This window comes from Maylandia zebra, linkage group LG16, assembly GCF_041146795.1.
Source record: "Maylandia zebra isolate NMK-2024a linkage group LG16, Mzebra_GT3a, whole genome shotgun sequence".
Taxonomy (NCBI): Eukaryota; Metazoa; Chordata; class Actinopteri; order Cichliformes; family Cichlidae; genus Maylandia; species Maylandia zebra.
In genome coordinates this window covers 24,698,766-24,710,918 of record NC_135182.1, presented here as the reverse complement: position 1 = coordinate 24,710,918, position 12,153 = coordinate 24,698,766, and the positions used below count along the sequence as shown (strand labels likewise).

The window sequence follows — 12,153 nt, the reverse complement described above, 5'->3', positions numbered from 1 at the left end:
AACTGTTGCAACAACTGATACACATGTCACTACTCCTGCTCTCCTGCCATTAGTGCTGTATGCATAAAATCCAGCCTAAGTGTGCAATGAGTTGAACAAAATCAGGTCGGCCATGAATGTGAAACAAATCACTGCTTTCCGTGCATTTGCTTTCTGTATGCTGTGAACTGTAACTGAGAGGTTTGGTCCTGCGGTGCTGTACATTTCTCATCTGCTGCTACTTTATGAACCTTTCAGACCTCCAAAATCATCCCACGCACACACACACTTCTTCTTTTTTCGACCTGTTTATATTTTTCAATAGCATTTTTTATTAGTCTTATTGTTGGAACACACTATACAAACAAACTTGCTTTCATATGTAAAGTGAAAGAATTGTCAGTCAAACTGCTCAATTTAAGTAGTCCGAACTGACGGCGAACAAACCCCACCATACATCCTTGAAACGAAGCACCAGTTATCTCTCTTATGTCAGGGCCAAGACTTGGAAACCTGGCAAACAGCGGGGAGAGTTAGCGGGGCGTCTATTTAAGTCCTCTCTTAAGCTTGGTCCCCATCTGAAACTCATCTGAAACTCACACTTGAAACTGCAGACAATGTGGGATCCCTCCGCCGAGGATAGACACTAGAGTTCATTAGGCCGTACGCCAGCCAATCAGTGGAGGAATTTAAAAGGCAGCTAATGACAGCCCTCCCAGTAATAAAGAGCCATACAGTACATTGCCCAGGCTTCTCGTGTTCTCGCAGTCATCACATAGTTATTTTCTAGATGCAGTTTATTCATTATTGATAGAAAAGAGCTAAGGCTGAATTTTGGCACTCTATCTGTAAATGGAAACATTCAGCAGAGAAGATGAGAGGACGAAATTGAATACAGTTGAATATAGTATATGAATACAGTCCTATAATTACAATTATACAATCAGTTGTTTCGGTCTAATATAGTGCAGTGATAATCTCTAAACGCTGAGTGCATGTTTATTTTACCGCATTATTTTTAAAACAGAAAAACAACGACCCAGCATCAAATCGGATATTTGATGGCACTGTTTAAATGACCTGTGTATTTAAAAGTGACAGAGGAACAAAGTTATTGCCCAATTAAGTGTTGAGTGGCTTCATAGTCTCATAAAAATATTTACAGACTTAATATAAAGCTTTTTAATGCCAGTAATAATTCTCGGGCTTATGGATCTGCTATGACGGGTTTTTCTCAAGGACAACTTCAAATAAAATGATTTATTACTGTAACGGTTCAGCACCAGGACGAAAACTGATGTGTAATGAGGTCTGTAATGTATAGACTCCAGGCCAAATGACTGTAGGAGTTAATGTTAGAGTTTCACAATCTGATCAGTTTCAACCGGTGCACTTAACCTTTTAATTTTCAATGTGACATTGTCTCTCTTCACTACATACTAACAGATCTCCTGCAGACGCCTTACTTGTTCATGCCTCTTTTTTTTCGGAATATTTATTTCCACATAGTGGAACTTTATATGGTTGAACCATTATATTTAATTATCCTCTCAGCAGTGGGCTCTGCAGTAGGCTATACTCCCATGCACTCAAGGAAGATTTGCACTTGCATAGCTCACGTTTATTGTTGTTAAAAGGATACATAAATAAATGTTCTATGCACATGAAATGCTCTTCTGTGTTATTTTAATATGCAGAATAATACTGTACTGTAAATGTAAACTACTGCATAAGCTACAGCACGATCACAGAAATAAACAGTCTGACTATAGAGAGACAGAAGCTTGAGTTCCCTTGAAGTGGCTGTTGTTGTGATTTGGTGCTATATAAATAAAACCGAACTGTATGAAAATGAACCAATATTAACCTGAATGGCTAAGCTTGTGCTGGATATTTGCTCTCAAAAACATGAAACCAACCTTTTAAATCCCTGTTAAATGTTAAAGTTCACTACATTGGATTACAACATCAACCGTTTAAAAAAGCTGTAATGGTATTAAGTGAGGTTTAGACAGCAGTATAAACAGAGACTATGCATCACATCCTTTATTACATCAAAAAAGACATGTCCTCTGACTTAAATTTAGTTGTCGTTTTACTGATAAAGCTGTCAAAGCTTTTACAACATAGTAGGAGCGAAGGTGTTATTTTACTTATGCATATACAGAGAGCTGCAAATCTACACATCAAGTGTACCCACTCACTGAGCTGCTGTAACACTATTCAGTGACTCAAGATCCCGCCGCAGCTCTTGCACAACATCTGCCACTGGATGTCAGCAGTGTTCCACAGATCTACAGAAGGAGCTCACTAGGTTCATTTTGATCGGGGAAATGATTGTGGTTTGCAGGGAGAGGAGGGCAGTTTCATCAAATAGAAAGGAACTACACAAAATGCACAGAACTAAAAAAATATAAAAATAAAAACAAAATAAGCTTCAGCACAGGAAATGAGGCATATATGTACAATGCAATGACATATTGCACCAGAGCACTTCTTTAATGCTAAAGACTGGCACATGGCAACAAAGTTAACTATACAGCACATGTTATAGTTCCAAGTCTATTTTCTGGAGTGTGGAGGTATTTCCTGATCTAAACAGGTTCTAGTACTCACACCCACTTTGTTCAGACTGCTGAACACAGCAGAGTGGCAGTCAGACAGCCTTCTCCACAGAGGACCAGTCTTGCAGTGATCAGCAAATACACAGTACACTCTAATCCTACCACCATGCAGCCACTCCATGGTCAGTTTGCCTTTTTTTTTGCAGGCAATTGGCCTCAAAGAAAATGTTGTATAGAGTTTGTTGCACAGAAAGCACTATACAAAAGTTTGCTATAAGTGGGCACATTTATTCCCAGTGGGAAAGCATTTTTCTTTTAGCTCTGTCTGTGTTTAATGTTCTAAAATGCAGGGTGTGCATTTAATCACAAATGTCTTGTGTGTAGACATTTTTTAAAAAGTCAGTTGTTGTTTTTTTCCATTGTAACTTAAACTAAAAACATAATCTAAGAAAAAAATTGCCAAAAGCCTGTTTTTAGCTTGACATTAGTCTCTATAATAATGTTGAAACACGGCCAAATGATTAGAACAAAAGCTACATCCAAGGTCAACTTATTAGAAAACCAACAGGTGACTGTGATTATATAGTTCACAGGTTAAGTCACGCTGATACACTACAGAGCTACATTTCTGAACACTTCCTGCTAATCGTGCACTATATTTTTATCCTTTGTGTCCCTCCTCCCTCGTATTGAGACAGTGGACCTTATTTTTGTTTGGCTCTACTAGAGAATGAAAAGAATGAGTGTTCCTTTATGCTTTCAAAACAATTAAAGTCAATTCAAAATATATATTTTTGACATCTCACAGTGCAGCTAGGTAAGTAAGGTGTGGCCTTGATCCCAAATTGAATGTTACAAAGGTCACGTGTGTTTAGATTTCCTTGCATTCAGTAAGTACACCTCTGTGTTGTAGCTTGTATTTGCAGTGATAGTGATTGTTTTGAATTTTCAATTTGATAAAAATGAAGGAATTAGAGGTATTAGAACAGGGGTGTCACACTCCAGGCCTCGAGGGCGGGTGTCCTGCAGGTTTTAGATCTCACCCTGGGTCAACACACTTGAATCAAATGATTAGTTCATTACCAGGCTTCTGGAGAACTTCAAGACATGCTGAGGAGGTAATTTAGCCATTTAAATCAGATGTGTTGGACCAAGGACACATCTAAAACCTGCAGGACACCGGCCCTCGAGGCCTGGAGTTCGACAACTGTGTATTAGCACGTATGCATAAACAATTAGGTCCATAAATATTTGAACATTTAAAATCACAATATCAGTATTGTGATATCTGTCATCTTCAATTCAACAACAGGTTAAACAATATTGTTGCATCAACTGTTTAGAAAACCACAACCATTCTAGTGCTGGGATGTGATCACTTTACCCGTGAGTCGAAATTTAAACACATGCTACTTCTACATTCATTCGGCTTTCCCCGAGGCCCTAAACACCGCGCGCTTCAACAATTCCCCACCGGCGAATCCACATCAACGTTTCAAGCGCTCACTTGCTTATACTGCAATCCTGCGGCGTGGACACGAGGGAAAGCTTAAATCTCGCTCACACTTTTTCTCCCTCAGTTATTTGTTATAACGAGTAGCTTCTCAACCACGTCTGCGCCGTCTTACTAAAAGTCTGCTTATAGGTTAATATGGCAAAAATCCTCCAAGCTGTCAGCGTTGTGAAATCTTTGAGACAAGGATGCGTGTTAGGCAGAAACGTGGGGAACGCGGGCTGCCTGAGACTTCACACTGCAAAACTTTTTAGTGTCAAGGTAAGAAAACAGAAGTGTGACCGGTAAGGACTGTTGTCTGCGATAAATCCAAGAACTGAACTGTTTTAAAGATCTCGCTGAAAGTAATTTACTTTATTCAGCCCTTGAAGTTCAGGAAAAAAATGCTGAAGTTTACAAACAACAGCTGATCCACATGGTGGCTGGCAAATAGGAATCCGTGCCAGATGAGGGGGGGTAGAAACTGCAAGTGTATTAAAATAAATGGCGTCAGGCATGCTTTGCATACGGCGAATACACACACGAATATATTCTATAAAACACACGGAGTTGTTTGTGGTAGAGCTTGACGTTTTTCATTGTGCAACATTTTAGTAAATTGGCTGATTTTTCAAGGCAGATTGGCGCGGTCATGGACAAGTGAAATTTTAGTGTGACAATTCGTAAAAGAAGTTGTAAAATGAGATGCTGTAAGTGGGTGAGATGTTCACATGCCTGTCTCGGCTAAAGTGGCAAACAGCTGCACAACTATGCACAACGTGTAAATCAGAAGGAGTGTTGCGTCATGCTTCAGATGATCTCTGATTGCAACATTCACGGAAAAGGCGAGAATTTTATTTGTTTCGAGTCAGGGTTGTGGTAGATAAAGTACTAGTTTTTAAAATGACATGCATTAATTTGCTAAATAACGTTAGTAAGTAAATGCATTAATTGAGAAATTTTTTTTTTTTATTTAAAAGATCTTAAGGCTGTGAATAAATCGGTGGTATGCTAATATTTTTATATCTGTGACGAGTACGAGTAATATTGGTCACTGTTTTCCTGATTGCTATCTGGAGGTCATGGTGCATCACACCAGCCTCTTTAATAATCTATGCAGCTCTCCCTCTCTCTTAGACACGTGTACAGATGCACTCTCTCACTCCTACACAACAGAAAAACAGATTTGTCTGTCTCAGCATTCGCAGTACAATTCACACAGGCCTGCAGTTTCAGCATGATGTCCCAGAGCGTCACTGGTTGCCATTGCATCTAAACTCAAAATCTACAACACATCTTTTTCAAAGTCTTTCCTTTGGTTCTTCCAAAGTCTCTTAATAAAAAGAGAATATATTATTTTGGGGTGTGATGATTTTTTTTTTTTAACTTTACTTTTAACTCCCAGGCCCAGACAGCCCACCTGGTCTTGGAGGATGGCACCAGGATGAAAGGGATTTCTTTTGGGCATGATGCCTCTGTTGCTGGAGAGCTGGTCTTCAATACTGGTCTTGTGGGGTAAGAAGGAGAAATGCTGACTGAAATTATAACAACGTTAGATTTTTATTTCTTTATTTCTTTTGAATGGCACATTTCAACAATTCCAGTACATATTTGAAGAAACAAAAAGGCATTGACATCTGACATGAAACTTGCTTTTAATTTGATAACCTCTGCATCAGTCACATTTATATAGTTTTAAATAGAAGTGTGAGTTTAAGTGCATTTTTTTTAAAACCAATAAATCACTTCAATAAAAATCTTTACAAAATGTTTCTGTTTTTTTTCTACTTTAGGTATCCCGAGGCCCTGACTGACCCAAGTTATAGAGGTCAAATACTGACGCTGACATATCCTATTGTAGGGAACTATGGTGTGCCGAATACAGAGGAACTGGATGAGCTAGGCCTGAGAAAACATGTAGAGTCAGAACGCATTCAAGTAGGTAACTAAGGTGTGGCTTGTCTTACAAGCATGTCTTCATATTCCGCTACATTGAGTAATTATCTGACTGTACAAGCGTTTGTCTCATTCTTTTGTTTTTAATAATTGGATAGAAATCCTGTGTAAACAATGCCTGCCTGCCTGCCTGCCTGCCTGCCTGCCTGCCTCAAGTTTAGAACCCATGGGCATCACCAGACTAATGCAGACAAATATCATTTTCTCCCCTGAAATGCTCTGTTAGGCTTTTACTGCAACCTCCTTCAGTTGCTGCTTGTTTATGAGTCTCTCTCTGCCTTCAGTTTTGTATTTAATAACTGAATAGCATGCTCTGTTGAGTTGAGATCAGGTGACTTTGCAGTTGGAAAATGTCACTTTTTTTTGTCTTGAGAAAAAGTCTTGGGATGCTTCTGCAGTATGCTTGGCTCGTTATCCATTTGCACTTAGAAGTTCTGTCCGATCACTTTTGAAGTATTTCGCTAATACGAGCAAATGCTATAGCCAATCCATTACAGCCAATTCAACTAGTGGCCCAATCCATTATAGGCGCTCCAGCAATACATGCCCATAACATTCCCTCCACCATATTTGACAGCTGATGTGACATATTGGATCTGTTTCTTTTCTTCTTCAAACTTTTCGCTTCCCATCTCTCTGTTACAAGCTAAGTTTTAGCTGCCTAAATAGTTTTTTCCGACCTGCCCAAAGAGCATGGGAAGGGTTTCCTGTTAAGTGTAACCAGTGGTTTGCAACTTGATGCAAACGCTTTATTTGCAGTCTTGAGGACATCTCTTGAATGTAGACTTTAACAGTGATACAGCTACCGCGTAAAGAGTTCTTGACTTGGATAGATGTGAAAGGTTTTACTTAATCAAGTGAAAAATAAACTCTGTGCTCATTCCATTTTTTGAAGCTTTCTGGTGTTGCTGAGCTGGTGGTGCGTTCATTCTTTTTAAGAATGATGGTTATTTTTGGTCACTCTTAAAGTTTTTGATACATCTCAACCTCATTAAGGCTTCCTTAAATTGGCTTGGCATCTCTTTGTTCTTCATATTGAGATTTTCAGTGAATGGCTACTAAATTCACCTCTGGATCCTTTATGTGTTTGGCTTTGTGCACGGCTTCACTTGGCTATGAAAATGATTGCCAGAAGGCAGTCTGTTTGCTTTTCAAGCCATAAATTGTCCAGATACTTATGGACCTAACTGCATATAATCCACCACAGTTTTCTCACTGATAAGAATGTCAGCTGTTAATGTTGAATCATATTAGAGCTGCTTTAATTTTCTGGCAAATAAAGAATTAACACTGCAGTTGGCACTGACCACTCATGGCCATTTTCCTTTTTTTTTTTTTTTTTTTTTTTTTTTTTTACTTCACTGAATTTTTGTTTAATTACAGCTAGGGTTAAGTGGTTGAAGCATCAGGTCAGAATGGTTATTATTATTGACTGACCCTTTTATTAAAACTGTGTAACTGCAGTTAATAGACTGGAGGGGTTTTAAATTGGACTTTTTTTTCCAAGGCTCATACAATGCTTTGGTTTCTCTAGGTATCTGGTCTACTGGTTCAAGACTACAGCCACGAGTACAGCCACTGGAACTCTGTCAAGTCTCTGGGTCAATGGCTGCAAGAAGAGAAGGTTAGATTGCAAATTAGAAGCTGTGAGAATGCGTGAATGATGAATATGACTTTTCTGTTAATGTAAATCTTACCCTCAAAAGGTTCCTGCACTGTTTGGGATAGACACCAGGATGCTGACCAAAGTCATCAGAGATAAGGTACCACAATTAGAAAGACTGTATCTGTTTCACGTTTAATGAATGAGTCGGTCAGTTTCTGATATGTTTGGCTTGTGGTTTCTCTTAAGGGAACAGTTTTGGGGAAGATTGAATTTGATGGTCAGCCTGTTGACATAACTGACCCCAATCAGAAAAACTTAGTAGCAGAAGTTTCAACCAAGGTAACAACTGCCAGTTTTTTTTCTTTTTTTTATTTAACGATAATATCAGATTTAAAAACTCCTTTTGTTTAGATATTTTGAAATGGCACTAACCTCTTCTTGTCATGCCTCTATACTCACCAGGAAGTCAAAGTTTTTGGAAAAGGCAACCCAATTAAAGTGGTGGCTGTCGACTGTGGCATTAAACATAACATAATTCGACTGCTGGTTAAGGTGAGAGTTGCGTGAAACATCCTTGTTCGACTGTGTGCGTTCCATTTGGAGACCTTGTTTTTGTGACTTAGCCCCAAATGACCTCCTCTGCATAAACCCAGAATAAAAAAGTCAGCGCTCTGTTACATGCTTTCTGCAACCTGACCTAGAAATTTTGAGAAAGTAAATCTGGGCCTAATGAGCTCCAGAAATGTAAAATTTGTTTGTGGCATGGAGATTGGTAAGAGAGTGGGTTTTCATCATGTTTGTACTCAAAGTTAATGACTTGTGATATTTGCTTTTAATTGGATTGGTTATAACATTGTATTCATCGATTTGCTCTTATTCGTTACACTCAGCGTTGACCCTTCTCTGTTTTCTTTTTGTTCTATTTTTCAGTTGTTTTTTTTTTTTATAAACAACATTACATGTTTGGAGATTATAAACCATAAATGTCAGAGCTCTCATTATGACATTATGTCTATTTGGTGTTGTCTGTAGTTATTTTTACAGCTAGGGGGATAAAATAAATGTCATCTTCTGCTACTTTGATTTTACATTCATTTGACATTTTAAGTATACTCAGAAGATTACAAAATAACTACATTTGTGCTTTTGTGCAGCGAGGTGCAGAAGTCCACCTAGTGCCGTGGGACCAGGACTTGCTTAGTCTAGACTATGATGGCCTGTTCATATCTAATGGACCAGGAGATCCATCTCTGGCCAAGACACTCATCAATAACGTGCACAAGGTAGGATGCTTCACAAATGTTTATGTGAACTGAGAGACTTGAGTATTGATTCACAGGTTTAACAAGGAACTAAAATTGTTGCAGAGCTCTATCTATATAATATTTAATATATTTGTTTCAACAATTTCTTTTCATAACTGTGTTTATAGCTCCACCATTGTTTCTGTAATAATATTTATTTTGTGAAGGTGCTGGAGAGCGATCGTCCCCAGCCAGTATTTGGGATCTGTATGGGCAATCAGATCACTGCCCTGGCTGCAGGAGCCAAGTCATACAAACTACCTATGGGCAACAGGTGACCAATTTAACAGCCAATCATAAATATGATACAGCGTGCTGTATATGCTCTGCATTCAGATAAAGATTTCAGTCTAAAGTGTAACCTGTCCGACAGAAAATGTAATGAAGTAGATGATGTGTTTTATTCATTTCTGTGGGTCCCCAGAGGCCAGAACCAGCCGGTGTTGAATGTGATGACGGGCCAGGCCTTCATTACCGCACAGAACCACGGTTATGGCATAGACAGCGAGTCCCTGCCCCCAGGGTGGGGCCCGCTTTTCATCAACGCAAATGATGGCACCAATGAGGTTGATTTCAGTCTGTGTGAATATTCAGTCTTTAACAGGACTTTTTTCCCTAGGCTTTGGCTATAAAAATAAAGAAATAAACAATTCTTTTACAGCAATAACTGAAGCAAATACAGGACTGTATGATGTTTACACTAATATTTTGGAAAGATGCATTTATTTTCGAAATGCTAACAGTATCTTTTTTTTTTTTTTTTTTTTTTAATATATACATAATTTCATGATTTTTATTTCACAATTTCCAGGGGATCATGCACAGCACTAAACCTGTTTTTACAGCCCAGTTTCACCCTGAGGCTAAGGGCGGTCCCACGGACACAGAGGTAATTAAAAAAACTTGATGGTGCTGCATGAAGTACCTGAACACTATACTCCAGCTAATTAAAGTATATTCACAAAATGGAACTTGCGTAAAACTTTGAGCTCTATTCTAAAATAGTACTTGTGTAAAAGTTGTGAATGGTTTGGAAAAGTGATGTGGTGTCCAGGTAGCAATAATCAGTCAGACCTCAGAAGTCATCAGGTGCAGATCTTTTAACTGTTCTTAGAATCTGATCTAAGTAAGCTGAGGGTGATGTTAGTTGCATAGCCCTGCGACAGACTGGCGACCTGTCCAGGGTGTACCCCGCCTCTCGCCCTATGACAGCTGGGATAGGCTCCAGCGCCCCCCGCGACCCTGAAAAGGATAAGCGGAAGCGAATGGATAGATGGACGAATGGCACACTTTTGCATTAGAAGATCATTTATTCAGCACGTTTGTCTTGATCTCAAAGATCTGTCACTTTAGTTAAATTGAATTCAGATTCCATGTACATTTTAGCCAGAATTTAGCCTTTTGTTTTAACCAATATAGGGGTTTGGCTCCAAAACGATTAACAGGAGACCATTAAAAAAAACAATATCGTTAATATAATACTTAAACTGTGATTATAAGGCGCTTTTTTTTTTTTTTTTTTTTTTTTTTTTTTCTCTTCTCCCCCACAGTTTCTCTTTGATGTCTTTTTGTCCCTGATCAAAAAAGGAAAGAATATCAGCATAGCGTCAGTCATGCCCATAAAACCCAGGATCCCTCCCAGGGCCCAGGTAGAGTATTTCACCCAGGTTGAGCAGGTTCAACTTCAAATATTCTGAACATAAGAGACTTTTATATCAGTCATTTAGTGGAACCTGCTGTTTAAATGGTGCCAATCACACCTTTTTGTGTCGACGCAGGTTTCAAAGGTGCTTGTATTGGGTTCTGGTGGCCTCTCTATTGGTCAGGCTGGTGAGTTTGACTACTCTGGATCTCAAGCCATCAAGGCCATGAAGGTCAGAGCATCTGGATGAATTAATCATTTCTGTAGCCAATTAATAATACTTTAATATGGTTGTGAATGAAGGCATAGAAGTGTGTTTCATGTGACTTTATGTGTGAGAGTCGATGCAGACGGTTTTTTTTTTTTTTTTTTTTAAAGTGATGTGATGATCCAATTTGTCTGCATTTTAATTCATGGACTTTTAAATGTGTCATTTATTCTGCTATACTGTCCTTATATTGGGTAGTTAAGATGCTGTAGCTTATTTCACTGGGATTTTAGTTTATCTAATTAAGATCTAAAAATGCTGAGCAGGCCCAGTTGATTGTGATTTTCTTTTTTAATCAATATGGCAAGATGAGAATATTTAAATGATAATGAAAGATGGTTCATTATTTGGACACAGATGCAGGAGATTCACTAGCTAATACTGCTCAATGGGCAACTGTGACTAAACTTGCATTTGGATTAAGCTCTGTAAAAGGAGTTTTTCATGGACAGAGCACATTTGATAACTGCAATTCTTGTGCATTATAGTTGGTATGCATTGAAAAAACAGTAAATCCTCCTTAGATAACTGTGACTTTTTGATAATTGCATAGGGACCAACACTATAGTACTGCATAAACCGCTCACTTCAAGAAATAAAACATATTTGAGGAATTAGTGGAATTTAAAAAAAACAAAAACAGGCAGTGATCTGCAGAGACGTGAAAAAGGTTTATACCCAGATGAGTTCCGTGGCGGCCTGAGTGCTTGACCCCAACAATGACAGCATTTGGTGCCACCGTGCTTATACTGTGGGGGGCCGTTTCGTGCCATAGGTTAGCTCCACTTATCCATTACAGGGAATGGTCACTGCAAATGAAAACAAAGTTGTCCTGAGTGACCCCCTTTATCCTTGGATGTAACATTTTTATTCTTGTGTAAATACTCTCTTCTATGATGACATAGGGCACAGCAATATGAATTTCATGCTGTGATATTTGCAGTCAGTAGATCTTAACCCAATTAAATGGCCACAGGACATTTTGACCAACCTGTTAGAGGTCAGCCTGTAAAAGGAATATCTTTTAAAGGAATGATTTTCCTTCCCTCTGTAGCATTCCAGAGACTTGAAAAATAAATGCCAAATTGCATTGATGCTGTTGTGCTGTGTCTTAGGTGTTTGCTTTTACTGTAATTTGTCACTATCTCTGGGCCCCATGTTCCAATTTTTGAATGGACTTTTATGAAAAATTGAGGGAATCATTTTTTTAATATAAAGTTTGGTATAATAAAATATAAATGACAGCAATATGACAATGATAAAATTAATGAGGACTGAATTCTATTTAGCATTTGAATTGGAGCACAGAATTGAGCAGAGCTGCTAATGTTGTTAGTAACAC

General features: G+C 38.5%; 1 protein-coding gene across 5 annotated transcripts in view; it reads left to right on the top strand.

Annotated features, from left to right (window-relative positions):
* Window positions 1-3,991: 3,991 nt before the first annotated feature.
* Window positions 3,992-12,153, top strand: part of cps1 (carbamoyl-phosphate synthase 1, mitochondrial) — a 60,552-nt gene continuing 52,390 nt past the window's right edge. For 4 of the 5 annotated variants that reach the window (XM_076875137.1, XM_014408282.3, XM_076875138.1 and 1 more), the window contains exons 1-13: window positions 3,993-4,317; window positions 5,441-5,550; window positions 5,829-5,973; window positions 7,526-7,615; window positions 7,698-7,754; window positions 7,844-7,936; window positions 8,060-8,149; window positions 8,752-8,880; window positions 9,069-9,175; window positions 9,326-9,467; window positions 9,713-9,790; window positions 10,452-10,550; window positions 10,680-10,775. In XM_076875137.1, coding sequence (XP_076731252.1) covers window positions 4,195-4,317; window positions 5,441-5,550; window positions 5,829-5,973; window positions 7,526-7,615; window positions 7,698-7,754; window positions 7,844-7,936; window positions 8,060-8,149; window positions 8,752-8,880; window positions 9,069-9,175; window positions 9,326-9,467; window positions 9,713-9,790; window positions 10,452-10,550; window positions 10,680-10,775 — 1,359 coding nt within the window. In that variant the 5' untranslated portion in view covers window positions 3,993-4,194. Of the gene's footprint in view, window positions 4,318-5,440; window positions 5,551-5,828; window positions 5,974-7,525; window positions 7,616-7,697; window positions 7,755-7,843; window positions 7,937-8,059; window positions 8,150-8,751; window positions 8,881-9,068; window positions 9,176-9,325; window positions 9,468-9,712; window positions 9,791-10,451; window positions 10,551-10,679; window positions 10,776-12,153 lie in introns of all 5 variants that reach the window. The other variant, XM_076875140.1, reaches the window with a different exon arrangement.